The following is a 14,129-nucleotide window of genomic DNA, read 5'->3' on the forward strand; positions in this document are numbered from 1 at the left end:
AGCAATGCACTCATAGACCATGTCATCTCTAATCCCAAGATAAAGCCTCATATTTAGTTCATTATTAGAAGTAATCCACCTAAGTTTAACAACTTTTTTCAAGATGACTCCATCAAGGCTTTGTAAGGCTATTCTAACTTTAAGCGTTTTTAGTAGTTGAACCATCAATTGATAATTTCCAAAATCTTCCATCAACTTCAAGGTGATACGGATCTTATCTATCAAGTTGTTTTTTTTTACTTTTAGAGTTATTGGTTGTAGCTAACATATTTTCTTCCAAACTTGTATACTTGTAGGCCTATGTGAAAAATTCTTCCATAGTGGTAAGCTTTTTCTTATGTAGGACTTGTACTAATAAGAGTTAATGGGAAGCCCTATTATAAACACTATTCAAGTAGTTGAATCTTCACAAGCCTCTACCTAAACCAATAGTGCTATAATAAATCAAATGTAGGTAATCAACCCTTCTCGATCAACCCTTTGAATGTTAAAGTAGGAGCCTATGATTCTTTGTTGTTGAGAATATCATTTAAGTTGTGATACGAATTTTGTGTACATGTCAATAAAAGAAGTTATAGTTCCATTAAGCAAGTTATGAAGCCACATCAAGGCAGACCCTTACAAGCTTGATGGAAAAACCTTATATAATAATGCATTATTGCCTTGTCATAAGTACATCAAATGATCAATAGTTCCCCTCTACCATCAATGACTTGGGGAACATGAACCCAAAGAGTACTTCCACTTCCAAAATATGCAATGAAACGACTTGATGGTAAGAATGTGAATGATATTGCTTACTAATTGGTAGGCATTTCTCCTCCTCATGGAATCAACTCGCATTTTTAAGTCTTTAAGTTGCATCTCTAAGACACTGTTATCTTCAAAAGACCAAATAGTTTCATGGCACATGTATTTCTCTTATTCAAGAGAATGAGGAAGAGTCTTCTTGATGGGATCTCTTCATAGTTTTGTGGCATTGAAATGGTCAATGGGGATAAAGAGCTCCTTGATATCAACTTGGCTCTTAAATTTATTATTTTTAGTTAGCATCTTATTATGTTGTATTAAAGAATGCATATGAAGCTCAAATTGTGATTGCGGCTACTCCATGCACTCCTACAACCTTTGGAATGGGTCCTTATCCAACACCCAGTCCCCTTTTTCTAACCTTCCCAACTACTTCTACTCTTCGGACATTTTTTGAATCTTTGCTTCCCATAGATGATGCCAAAACATAAGAACTCCAAACTTGAGTTAGCCAAAAAGTCCCTTATTCTTTCATGATTTCTTATATTTATAGCTATACAGTATGCTTGTAACAAAATATCATTTTCATATCTGCTCACTTCCTATTTTTAGTTGAGGCAATAACGGGTGATTGCTTTATACAAATGTCTCCTTTAAATATTGATATGTTTATATGATAGTTACAAAATGGTTAAACCTAACAAAGTACTCTGAAAAAAATGTACATCCTAGTACTTTGTAAGTAGTAGAGCTATTTGACACCTCTGAGATCTATATCTAGGTTGTAACTTCTTTCATTCATCTATGCACTTGCTAATGACTAGTAGAGTTAATAAAACAACTATCCACACTTATAAATTATAAATGCAAAATTAAAATGCTATATATTTTCATACTTTATTTTGTTAATTTTATTATTTTATTAATATAAAATACTTGTAAAAGGTGGGTTTAAAAGGAATGTCATTTTAATACTTTATTTTGTTAATTTTGAGATTCTATTTGTTCAAATTTGAATAATATGGATGTTGTAAGGATCTGGGCCAGTAATCAATAAGGCCAGTCGGTCCATGGGCTACACTTTGCAGGCCCAGTCTCCTTTCTTCACAGTTCAGCTGATCGAAGGATCTAGTCCTGGCGAAGCCAAAATTTAGCAGAATCGCAACGGCGATGGCAAGAAATTGTGGAATCGCCATGAATGAAAGAACAATGGAATCGATATGGGTGCTCCTGTTTCTGTCACTGCCTCTGTTTTCTAGTGCTTACAGGCCAGGAGACATCGTCCCAATGAGCAAGATGGGTCAATATCATTCGGTGTGTTCTCCAAAATCCCTTTCAATCTCTCTGTCTAGGTGTTTACATTTTCAATATCTGTTTATTGACTCATGCGGTCATTGATTTTTTGATCTACTGTTGTTCAGTCGAGGACTGTTTGGCACGACGTGGTGGGTAAACACTGCCCAATTTTTGCTGTAAATCGCGAGGTACCGTTCTCTTGAATCTGTCAATTAGGGCTTTTGTTTCTTTGTTGTTGTTGCTACCGTACATCTCATGTTTTTCATTTCTACGCCATTTTTATTATCTATTTATGTATTTTTGGTTCTTTACTATATAGGTGTTGATTCCTATACAGAAGCCAACCGGTTATACTGGTGCTGATCCGTACAAAATGTAAGGGAATTTCTGTGTGAATTTATGTTTTCTTCCTCTTGTTTGAGGAGTTCTACTGGGAATTGGTTGTTCTAGTTTTAAAATAAGAATGAAGTCCAAATTGGTATGACTCAAAGTTGGGTTGGCATATTATTTTGTTTTTAAAAATTGGATTTAACAAATATATCTGGATGCTAGTTGGAGTTCCCAACCCCAATGGTGTTCTTTGAAAATTCTTGGTCTTCTATATGTATTGTTACTTCTCAGGTTGCCTATGACTCAGTTGATGATTAGAAATTGTTCTTCTACAGTTCATTTCAAGTTGGAAGAGAAAAATTTCTGATTCCATGGCTTCTTCTGATAAATCGGAAGAGTTCTGAGGTTCCAATGATTGATGTGCATTTGGTAAGCATTGGATCACTAAGATAATCTGCTTTCATACTGTTTCATTTTTTGAATACGGATAGTGACTGTGAAGAAATTTCTGCTTAATGAAAACACAGAATATGATAATTTTATAACTTTTATTATGAATTTAATCATCACATTTTGTGGAATTTCTGGCCACTTCATTGTTATGCAGAGGTACTCAGGGAATGATTTACACGGTGTCGTTGCAAAAGTTGTGGATATGCCTCACCATTGTATGTGATATTATTCTAATTGACTTCTGCCTCTTTCGAATTAACTTCTTTCATTTCCCTTCTATTCAAATACTTGTGGTTTTCTATTAAAGTTGCAAAGTGTTGGTATCACAATATTGAAAGTATCATATTATCAGTCGCTTCAAAGTTTAAAGTGATATCATGTCTTTGTTTGTCTATTTCTAGTGTTTGATTGGCTTATGCTAGCCCTAGCTGACCTTGGGTGCCAGCTAAACAGATTCTAGTTACTAATTATGCAACCAATTTTTCTGTTAAATCACTGATACACAACCTACCCCACCCCCCACTTCAGCACCTAATAGTCTTTAAACTTGAAACACTTGAGCCCTTCATCTTGTAGTCATTCAGTGTAGTTTTACATAATTGAACAGCTCATATATATATATATATATATATATACATGTTGGTTTCGTTTCTTGTGTGGAGAGTAGGGGCAACTAGAGAAAGAGGTGAATGATACTTGCAGCAATGTCCAATTCTAGTGAACATATTGTCTATAATTAGAATCAAGATGTAATCCAGATTTGCCTCTTTGGGGCTTATATAGAGGTTTTTCACATGGAGCAGCTGTAGCCCATTCAACTATGATCACCATACTTGTTGGCAATGGGTAGCCCCTAAATGCAAGTGTTGCATGTCTAATACGTGTAAGTTCTATGGGCCTAGCTGGGTAACTCTGGTGGCTTTGAGGGGTGTATAGGTTGAGCCCAACCATGATAACCCCAAGGACAATGAGGCTCCTTGCTCACATATGATAGACCAAGTAAGAAGCCACAACCCCTGCATGAGGGAGGCATGTTTTGGTGAGATAAGCTCCTTATTTCAACACCCAAGCCAAGAAATTCGGTCATCCCTATTGATCTCCAGGGTGGGCATTTCAACATAAGACTGCATGGCAACAGGTGACAAAATCTGGTTGTCATGCAGTCTTGATCCAGTAGCGAGGGCTCCAATTCCCCCAATCAAACTTTGGAAGGGCTTGCTTTAGGTTGCTATGCCTCATGCTTTGGTGCCTCAAAATGTTGACTCAAGGGACATGTCATGTTGATTTTCATTCCCCTATCTTTGTTTTGGTGAAAGACTGCAATGTGTATTTGTTTTGTTGACTTTCTTTATCAGGTGACTTGTCTTAATTGGATCATTACAGGCAGATGGAATGCTGGTTAGAGGATAGGGAGGCTTTCAAATTCAGTAGTAGGTTGAGTTTTGTCATGTTTAAATTGAAGGTTCACAATAGATGGATTTTTTGTGATTTCGAAGAGAAGTAATAGACTTGTTAGAGGACATGGAGATATTACATAGGTTTGAATAATCTTGATCTTTTAACGAGTTCAAATTTAGACAGGGTAAACATTGTAGATAAATTGGAAGATTATTTAGCAAGGGGTGAAATGTATATCTTAAAAGTTAGGATTTGATGAATCAAGGAAGGGGAATGATTATCTCAATTTGTCTAGGGATGTTGCAAACTCATGAGAACAAAAGCCTACTTACTGTCATGTCCATTTTATATGCTTATCTTCTTAGATGCAGTCATGGCTTGGTGAAGAACAACATGTATGAACAAGAGCCTCAAAAGAGTTGATAACCTTAAATACATTAAACATGAAAAAAAGAAAAAGAAAAGAGTTAGGTGGTGTTTGTTTTTTGGCTGAATAGAAAAAGCTAAATATTTTAGCTTTTTCCATTCAACTAAAAATAACATGTTAATATCAATAAACATAACTAAATTGAACCTATTGATAATAAGTTCACTTTAATTATGTTGGTTGATATCAACAAGTTATTTTTAGTTGAATAGGAAAAACCGAATATTTTAACTTTTTTTATTCAGTCAGAAAACAAATACCACCTTAGTCTTCATATTTTATTTTGAGGGAAGATTGTAAAGAAACATGATAGTGAATTTAATTCAATAATATACAAGCTCTTGTAAAGTGGTCCTTATGCTTCTTCAATGTAGTATGTGCACAACATATGGTCACTCTGCTTATTGTTTCTTTATTTTCTCCTTTCTGATTTTTTATTCTTTGAGAAATAATCAGATAAAGTGACAATATATGGAAGTTTTTGTTTTTGGATACATAGCTGTGTTGTGTGAACCACCTATCCACAATCTTAACAAATACTGTTAATAATAGTATCTAGCAGGATGCAAGAAGTGTTTCAAGTAATTTGTGTGAGTTCATTTACTAGTCCTCATTGGGTTTGATCACAGTTTTTACATATCTTTGCTTGTGCAGATGTTGAGATTCACCCAAATATTCGTACACAGTTTTGGAATCCAGAACATTGGCCAAAACATGTGCTTGTCAGATATACATGGTTTGTGTTATAGCATTTCATTTATTTCTTTCCTCCTACATTTTTATTTTTATTTTTATTTTATTTATTTTCTTTTTGTTTCCTCTTTTAGTTACATGCATTGGGATCAAAATTATTTTTTCTTGATGAAATTAAGCAAAAACTCATTCACTGAGAATTATCTAGTTATGCTTCAGTAATATGGTGTTGTGGATCATTCTGTTAGTATTAGTGTTGTGTGCATGTGGTGGGGGGGGGGGGGGGGGGGGATTAAGTTGTACAACCTTCTGGGTTCATGTTGAGCTAGAAGGAATATTTTATAAGTTTCATCCATGTGTACTGAACCAGTCCAATTTAATGGTAATTTATCATGAACATGAAGCCTTCCAATTGTTCAACAACCTGGATAACCATCCTGAGAAGCTTCTTAGTGATGATCTACATGTTTTGATATGTGAAAAATTTTCTGATGCGCTTTTATCCAATTTTTCTTTTCAATTTACTCAAATATGAATGAAAAAGTACAACGAAATTACAGTTGCTCACTTCTTTTCTCTTGGATTTTTAATTTTGTATGCATTAGGGAAGTGTTTTGAAACATCATTTTAGGTAAAGCCTTGGAAGTAAAAAGCTGCACCAGATCTGTTAAGGACAGAATAACCCAAAAGGATATTCCACTTATAGGGCTTTGCACATATTCTGTAATGTGCATATGATGTCTTAGAAATTTATTTTCCCAGTGCCTTTACACATTAACACTGTAGTTGAGTCTATGTTCTTGCATATGACAGGGAAGAGCAATCAGAGATAGATGTGACTTCTGGGTTTTACGTTCTATTTGGATCAGGTGAAAATTTCTGCTCAATGATGATGGCTGATGTCTTATATATAGTAATGTTTATACCTATCAAAAAAAATATATACATATATACAGTAATGTTTATACTTTTTTTCAGTCACCAAAATTGATTATTAGCTGCATTAACGTGTTTTAAAAAATAAAATGCTATCACACAATTAAAACAATTCCTTTCAATACTAATTGTTGCAGTAACTAAAACCAGTGTCTTGATTACCTGTGGAGATTATGCTTTCTTGCTATGATATTGATTTTTTCATTCTTGGTTTAGGAGACTTTCTTCATAAATTGCATGGTACCACATTAAACATAAATTTGTCTAATCACCATTAACATCCATTTCTATGTGTTATACAGTTTTTTCTGCCTTCAGTTTGTTGTAAATGTCTGGTTGGCTTGAACTCTTAAATATCTAGTCTATAATAAAAGCCATGACAATTTTTTGTGACTGTTTCTTTGTCCTGATCTGTTGACATATTTACAATAATACCATTGCTCCTATGTAAAAAAGCAAAACATCTTCTGGCACTAACATAAAAAAGGGTAAACAAGGGCAAAAAAGTAACAATGCAATTTGTTGGGACTCTTTCTTTGTCCTGATTTATTGACCTATTTACAATAACTAGGTGTGGTCCACAGGACTGTGAAGTAATAAAGTTATTTTTCAATTTATGGTTGCATTTTTATGCTTTTTTCTTCCCTCTTCTTTAAACAATTTGGTTCCATATTGTTTGTTTTGATGATAAACAAATCCTAAAACAATATAAAAATCAAAATAAATATCAAGTTATATTGTTGTGACATAAATTTAAAAGAGATTACATTTTTATATAAAGTATAAAAGAACATTTACCAGAAAAAATATTATAGAAAATGATGAAACATAACACATACAATTAAAGAAAATCAAATATTTATTAATCATTAATACAAAATAATAATCAAATTTTCTAAACAAATGAATAGAAAAAAATAAAATAACAAAATAATTATAAATAAACACAAATAAATAATCAAATAAATATGAACAAGGTATATTGTTGTAAATAACATAATTTTAAAAGAGAAAATATCGCTATAAAGAATATAAGAGAACATTTACCTAAATAAATATTATAGAAAAATAGTCAAATGTAAAAATATAACCAAATAAAATAAAATATATACCAATTATTGATATAGAAAAACAATTAAATATTCTAAACAAATAAATATGTTTTATATTTCTCTTGTAATGGATAATTAGTAATAATATTTAATTTGATTCCAAAGAAGATATTATTCTCATTTTTTTATTATGTCTTTCTTTATGCTCCTATTGATTGAAATTAAATTTTACAATAATTTAATAAATTTATTATTAAATTTTAATTCTAAATGTACAAAATATAAACATTTTTTTATAATAAAATACCATAAAAGTGGGCATTTTTCATAGATTTTTTCATACCAAAGAAATCCTTATACAATGAATTATATTCATTTATATCCTATGATTTATTATTTTTTGTTAGATTATATTTACTCTTTTATCATTCCCTATTAAAAAAATTCACTAATTCTCTGTTTTTTAATTCATTTCCTTTAATTATCTATATCAACATTTAATTATTCTTATTTTAATGAAAATAATTTTTACCTCTTTTCCTTCTTTTCATGTTTTTTTTTTAATTAAAATCATCATTCGATTTTGTCGTATTCCCTTTATTTTTAAATCCTCCATATTTTTTTATTATTCACCAACTATTTTATTATTTCCTTTACTTTCTACTTCAATTATTAAAATTAAATTTATAGTTTAAACTAATATTAAAATAAAATGTTATTCAATTATTCTCTTTTAAAGTTATGCAATTATCTATATTGATACTTAATTCTTCTAATTTAAATCAAAATAATCTTTATTGTTTTTTCCTTTTTTCATATTTCCTTTTTGTTAAAATCACAATGCCATTTCATGGTATTGCCTTTATTTTTAACTTCTCCCTATTTTTTTACTTTTGTTATTTATCAATTTTGTTTATTATTTCTTTTATTTTCTAGTTCAATTATTATAGTCAAATTTATAGCAAATAAAATGTCGTTCCTATCTTATAATATTTCTTCCCTTTGCACTTTAGCTATTGAAATTAAGTCTTATAATGAATTAATAAATCTTATACAAAATATTATTGTTTTGCTTAAGTAACCATTAAAGCCATTATTATATATCATTATTTTCATTTCATATGCATTCCTTCATTGGTTTTTATTCAAAATTTTCAATAATTCTACCTTTAAATTTATTTTCTATATTGATTCTTATTAATATTTAACTTTTCCTTATTTAAGATATGTCATAATTATGTTTTTACTTTCTTATAAAAATTAAACTTTCACTTCACATTTTCAATTCATTTATGTCTCTTAATTGGCAAATTCTCTCATGGTGAGAGTTTAGGTTTGCAAAAGTTTATATCTCAATTTTTATTTATTTGATAAATATTTTACAATTGTTGATATTTGTATTTAAGAAGTAAACTTAAAATTTTGATATTAATTGAATTTCTTTTATCTAATTGTAGTTAGTTTGTTGAACATGTGATATAATTATTTTAAAAAATATACTATTGTTACTAAAATAAATGTAATTATCAATTATAGTTTATGGTTTCCCTTTTTTCTACTATGGTTCTACCTCTCCAAACACACCTCAAAAAATTCAAATTTTGAAAAGACGGGAACAGTTTTTTAGTCTACACGGTTTATAATTACCCGAACACAACACAAAAATAATAATAATAATAATAATAATAATTAAAAAGAAAAAAGAAAAACATGGTTGTGATAATTGTAGGTTTTTAAAAATATCTATACAAAGCATAGTCTATCAATCCCTAAAGTATCAAACAACACAAAAATGAATAAAACCAAGAGAGATAAAATTTCAATTGTCCACATCACAAATAGTCCTCTATCCGTCAAATTATATAAATTAAAATATCTAGACAGAACTGCAAACCGTGTGATCAAAGCACAAAAAGACGTAAAAAGGCCAAAGGTGTATTATTTATTTTTTAACAAAGGGTGGAGTACCATGGAGTACACATTTCACATTAAAGTACATGTGTTATGATGCAACAACGTCATGTGTAAAAAAACATATATGAAGTTTAAAAAAAAGGGTGCCTAGAATTAGAATAAAAAAGGGTAACAAATCTTGTGATCAAATCACAAGAAGATGTAAAAAGGTCAAAGGTGCATTATTTATTTTTTAACAAAGGGTGGAGTACCATGGAGTACACATGTCACATTAAAGTACATGTGTTATGATGCAATAGCGTCATGTGTAAAAAAACATATATGAAGTTTAAAAAAAAGGGTGCTTAGAATTAGAATAAAAAAAGGTAACAAATCTTGTGATCAAAGCACAAGAAGACGTAAAAAGGTCAAAGGTGCATTATTTATTTTTTAACAAAGGGTGGAGTACCATGGAGTACACATGTCACATTAAAGTACATGTGTTATGATGCAACAATGTCATGTGTAAAAAAACATATATGAAGTTTAAAAAAAAGGGTGCCTAGAATTAGAATGAAAAAAGGTAACAAATCTTGTGATCAAAGCACAAGAAGACGTAAAAAGGTCAAAGGTGCATTATTTATTTTTTAACAAAGGGTGGAGTACCATGGAGTACATGTGTCACATTGAAGTACAAGTGTTATAATGCATTGGCATCATGTGTAAAAATGCATATATGTTGTTTAAAAAAAATGGTGCCTAGAATTAGAATTCAAAAAGGAACAAATCCCTACAAATCAATCACCACCTAAATCCATTGGCCCCCATCTCATCCCGCCCCAACAACACTAATGGTACCACCTCATCTCATAGAAATCTAATGTTGATAGAATTGGTCCCCATTTTAGTTTCTTTCTGGTTGATTCTAAAGACCACAACTCTTGTTTCAGGTGCTAAAGTTCATAGCACCACCAAGGATGTTGTTTTATTAGGAGAAAGTCCACTCCTACCTTTTGCTTCACCTTCCTACACTCATATTGGTGGCGACAATGGGGTGACCATTGCCCCTACCCCACATCCACTCATCCATGAGGATGATGTTGATGCTAACGTATTTTTGCTTACTTCATCAATCTTCAATGTTCTATATCTTTGATAATCAAATTATGGGTTGTTTTACTAAATAATGTTATCATTACCAAAAACATAGAGCATTGAGAATTAATGAAGCAAACAGAAGTGTGTCAACTTCAACATCATCCTCACAGATGAGTAAATGTGGGGCAAGGGTGTTGGTCAACCCCATTGTCACTACTAGTGTCAGTACAACAAGTTAGAGTAGAAGGTAGGATTATACTTTCTCCCATCAAAACAGCATCCTTGGTGGTGACAAGAGTTCTGGTCTTCAAAATCAACCAAAGAGAGATTGAGATGGAGACAAATTTTGTCAATGCTGGATTTGGTAAGATGAGGTGCTACCATTAGTGTTGGTGAGATGAGGGTCATTGGATTTAGGTGGTGTTTGATTTGTGGTGATTTGTTCCTTTTTTAATTCTAATTTAAACACCATTTTTTTAAACTATAGATATGCATTCTCACACATGACACCCATGCATCATAACACATACTCCACCCTTCATTCAAAAATAAATAATGCCCCTCTGACCTTTCTATGTCTTCATGTGTTCTAATCACATAGTTTTTGGTTTTGCTTAGGTTTTTTTATTTCTTTTTTATGCATAATTTAACTACATTTATTAATTTGAGTTAATTTAGAACCTTGATATGTATAGAATTTGTAGGAAAGAGGACTATTTGTGATGTGAACAATTAAAATTTTATTTTCCTTAGTTATTTTCGCTTTTATTTTGTTTGATATTTTATATTGTGATTGAAAGATTGTGCTTTGTTTGAATCCCAATAAGTGGCACATGGTCCTAGGTTCGAATCCTATAACTGATAATACCGTGAATTTACCCGATACTGGTTGTTGAAGGCGGTCAACACCCCGAGGCTTGGGTCCCTATGGAGAGTCCTAAGGGCTTGGCTATGGAAACTTCCTCAATTATAATAATAATAAAAAAATTAAATAAAATAAAATAATTGTACTTTGTTTAGATATTTGCAAATACCTACAAGGCTACAATTATTTTGATTTAAACAAGAATAGTTAAATGTTAATATAGATAATTATAGGAAATAAATTTAAAAGAGAACCATGAATAATATTTTATTTTAATATTAGTTTTAACTATACATTTAATTTTAATAATTGAAGTGGAAAATAAAATGAATAAAAAAATGGTGAATGATAAAAAATTTAAAAAATAGAGTTAAAAGTAAAGGCTATATGATGAAATGCGATTTTGATTTTAATAAAAAAGAAATATGAAAAAAGGAAAAACGATAAAGAATTGTTGAATCTTTTAATAGGGAACAATCTAATAAGAAATAATAAATCATAGAATACAAATAAAAATAATATATCATAGCAGGATTTCTTTAGAATGAAGAAATCTATGAAAAAAACCCACTTTTATGATATTTTACTGTAAAAAATATTAATATTTTGTATATTTAGATTCAAACTTTCATAATAAATTTATTAGATTATTTAAAACTTAATTTCAATAAATAGTGTATAAAGAAAAGACACTATAGGAAAATGAGAAATAATATCTTTTTTCGAAATGAAATTCAGTAATTTTTTTTATAGGTCAAAATAAAATTAAATAATATTACTAAGTAGAATATTTAATTATTCTTCTATATCAATGATTGATGAATACTTGATATTCTTTAGTTGTATTTTTTTTATTTGGCTATTTTTTTTATATTCTTTGTTTTGGGAAATATTCTATTATACTCTTTATAATGATGATTCTCTTTTAAAATTATTCTTCATAATGATGTTTTGTTTTTAAAATTATGTTATTTACTATAATATACCTTGTTTATGTTTATTTAATTGTTATGCTATGTTTATTTATAATTACTTTGTTATTTTTATTTGTTTCTATTCATTTGTTTAAACACTTAATTATTCTTTTATATCAATGATTGATATATACTTGATCTTTTTTAATCATATATTATTTAATGGTAAATGTTCTCTTATACTCTTTATAAAAGTGTATTTTCTTTTAAAATTATGTTACTTACACCGAATCCGATATAAATTGTTGATATTCATTTTGGTTTTTATGTTGCTTTAGAATTTGCTTATTATCAAAATTAACAAATGGTTCAGAAGAAGGAAGAGAAAAACATACAAATGCAATCATAAATTGAAAATTAACCTTATTACCTAGCAGTCCTACACCTAGTACTTTTCAGATTGACAAAATTTGTTATTAGGGGCTTGTTTCCCCTTAACAAAGGGTAGGGAGTCTGTTTCAGTTCTTTTCCCATTTTGTACACTTGGTGAATGCCTGCATGCCCAGAAGACTTTCTGCAATCCATGCAATTGACTGGGTATGGCTTGACAAAGCAAAGTTCAAATCCTATCCAGTTGGGTTTGGTTAGGAGAGTTCTCACAATTTTTGCTCCATCTAGCATCATATCCTCCATTTAATTATATAGGCAACTTCATCTTATCAATGAAATAAAGATGAAACTGTCCCATTTCTGACTATAGGCGATGAATTTTTAAAAGTTCTCAAATTGCGTAACTTCTATCTGGGGAATTAACTTTAATTAAAGCTCTTTCTGTTTCTTGAGAATTTTAGATGCACATACTCATGGAGTCCATAATCAATAAAAGAATTCACTAGAAAACTACAAGAGAATAGAGTTCTTTCCCTAGTTTCTTCTAATTTTTCTTATGGATGCTGACAGGGCTTGTGATGTCTGTTATTCTGTCTATCTATGTTTTGCAATCATCCCGAGACAAACTGGCGAGGTAAAGTATTCTTCTTCTAATGTGTCATAGTTGTTCTTCACTCTGTGTATATGATGGAAATTAGAACTAAAGGACGAAGTCAGGACTACTAAAATGCCAAATAGAGATGGTATGGTGGCATTATTTTCTTTCATAAGCTTCTTTCTTGAGATCATAGGGCTATTTGGTATTTCTTTCCAGGTTTGTGAGGGAGACAGTTGCAGAAGGCAGCATGTCTGGTGGAGGAGTGGCAAAGGTTGAATGAGGGAACTCTCAAAAGGCATCAAAAAACATTATCACAAAATTGATTGAAAGAATTTCATGAGGCCTCAGAGATATATACCATAACACACAAGTTGGCTACCTTGCAAATACTGTTGTCTGCTGGAGAGGAGGTTTATCGTCACTACCAATCTGTGCCATCTGGAATACTTCTGTACAAGTGGGATTAAAATTGAACTCCCCATGGGCTCTGGACTTAGAGATCGATCAAAGAGTAGTTAAATGCAAATGTTTTGTAACTGCTGCGGGTAAAAGTTTATGCAACTTTTTGTGACCTTTACTAAAAATATACCTCAATCAATATTTGCAACTGGGATTTACTTTTCACACAGCTGAGTGTCTGTCCTACTCCGAGGAAAGGTCAAAAAATAGAGAGTGGCGCCTTGCTCTGCGCAGTGTTTTGCTAGTCACAGTTTGGTTGCCAGGCTATCTATAGAAACTCATCTTCATCTTAACAGGTGATGATCCACTTTCTTCATGAACCCGACCATGAATTTGCCCTCTGCAGGTAGAACTTCATAAGACTTTGAAGAACATTTTCCCTTTTCACCATTTGATAAGACTTAAAATTTTAAAAGGTCGTGTACTTGAAGTATATAAATGAATAATTGAAAAAGAGTATTTTATCCTTGTCTTTGAAGAACTTTTTCCCTATTCGTCATCTTAGAAGGGTTAAGACCTTATTATTAGACCATATACAGCATAGGATAGGATGAAAAAGAACAATATATCATATTCT

General features: G+C 30.8%; 1 protein-coding gene across 1 annotated transcript; it reads left to right on the plus strand.

Annotated features, from left to right (window-relative positions):
• Positions 1-1,863: 1,863 nt before the first annotated feature.
• Positions 1,864-13,719, plus strand: LOC117921290. Its single transcript, XM_034839148.1, has 9 exons — positions 1,864-2,064; positions 2,172-2,234; positions 2,366-2,421; positions 2,712-2,805; positions 2,984-3,044; positions 5,309-5,390; positions 6,161-6,216; positions 13,066-13,129; positions 13,310-13,719. Exons 1-9 carry the CDS (start codon positions 1,921-1,923, stop codon positions 13,371-13,373), a joined length of 684 nt encoding a protein of 227 aa, XP_034695039.1. The 5' UTR covers positions 1,864-1,920; the 3' UTR covers positions 13,374-13,719.
• The last annotated feature ends 410 nt before the right edge of the window (positions 13,720-14,129 follow it).

This window comes from Vitis riparia, chromosome 8, assembly GCF_004353265.1.
Source record: "Vitis riparia cultivar Riparia Gloire de Montpellier isolate 1030 chromosome 8, EGFV_Vit.rip_1.0, whole genome shotgun sequence".
NCBI classification, from domain to species: Eukaryota; Viridiplantae; Streptophyta; class Magnoliopsida; order Vitales; family Vitaceae; genus Vitis; species Vitis riparia.

What these genes read in the sequence shown, in the direction of transcription:
- LOC117921290 (XM_034839148.1), top strand. Translation starts at nt 1,921, where the DNA reads ATGGCAAGAAATTGTGGAATCGCCATGAATGAAAGAACAATGGAATCG. An exon ending in GGTGCTGATCCGTACAAAAT is followed by an intron (nt 2,422 to 2,711) that starts GTAAGGGAATTT and finishes GTTCTTCTACAG; the next exon opens with TTCATTTCAAGTTGGAAGAG. An exon ending in CAATGATTGATGTGCATTTG is followed by an intron (nt 2,806 to 2,983) that starts GTAAGCATTGGA and finishes ATTGTTATGCAG; the next exon opens with AGGTACTCAGGGAATGATTT.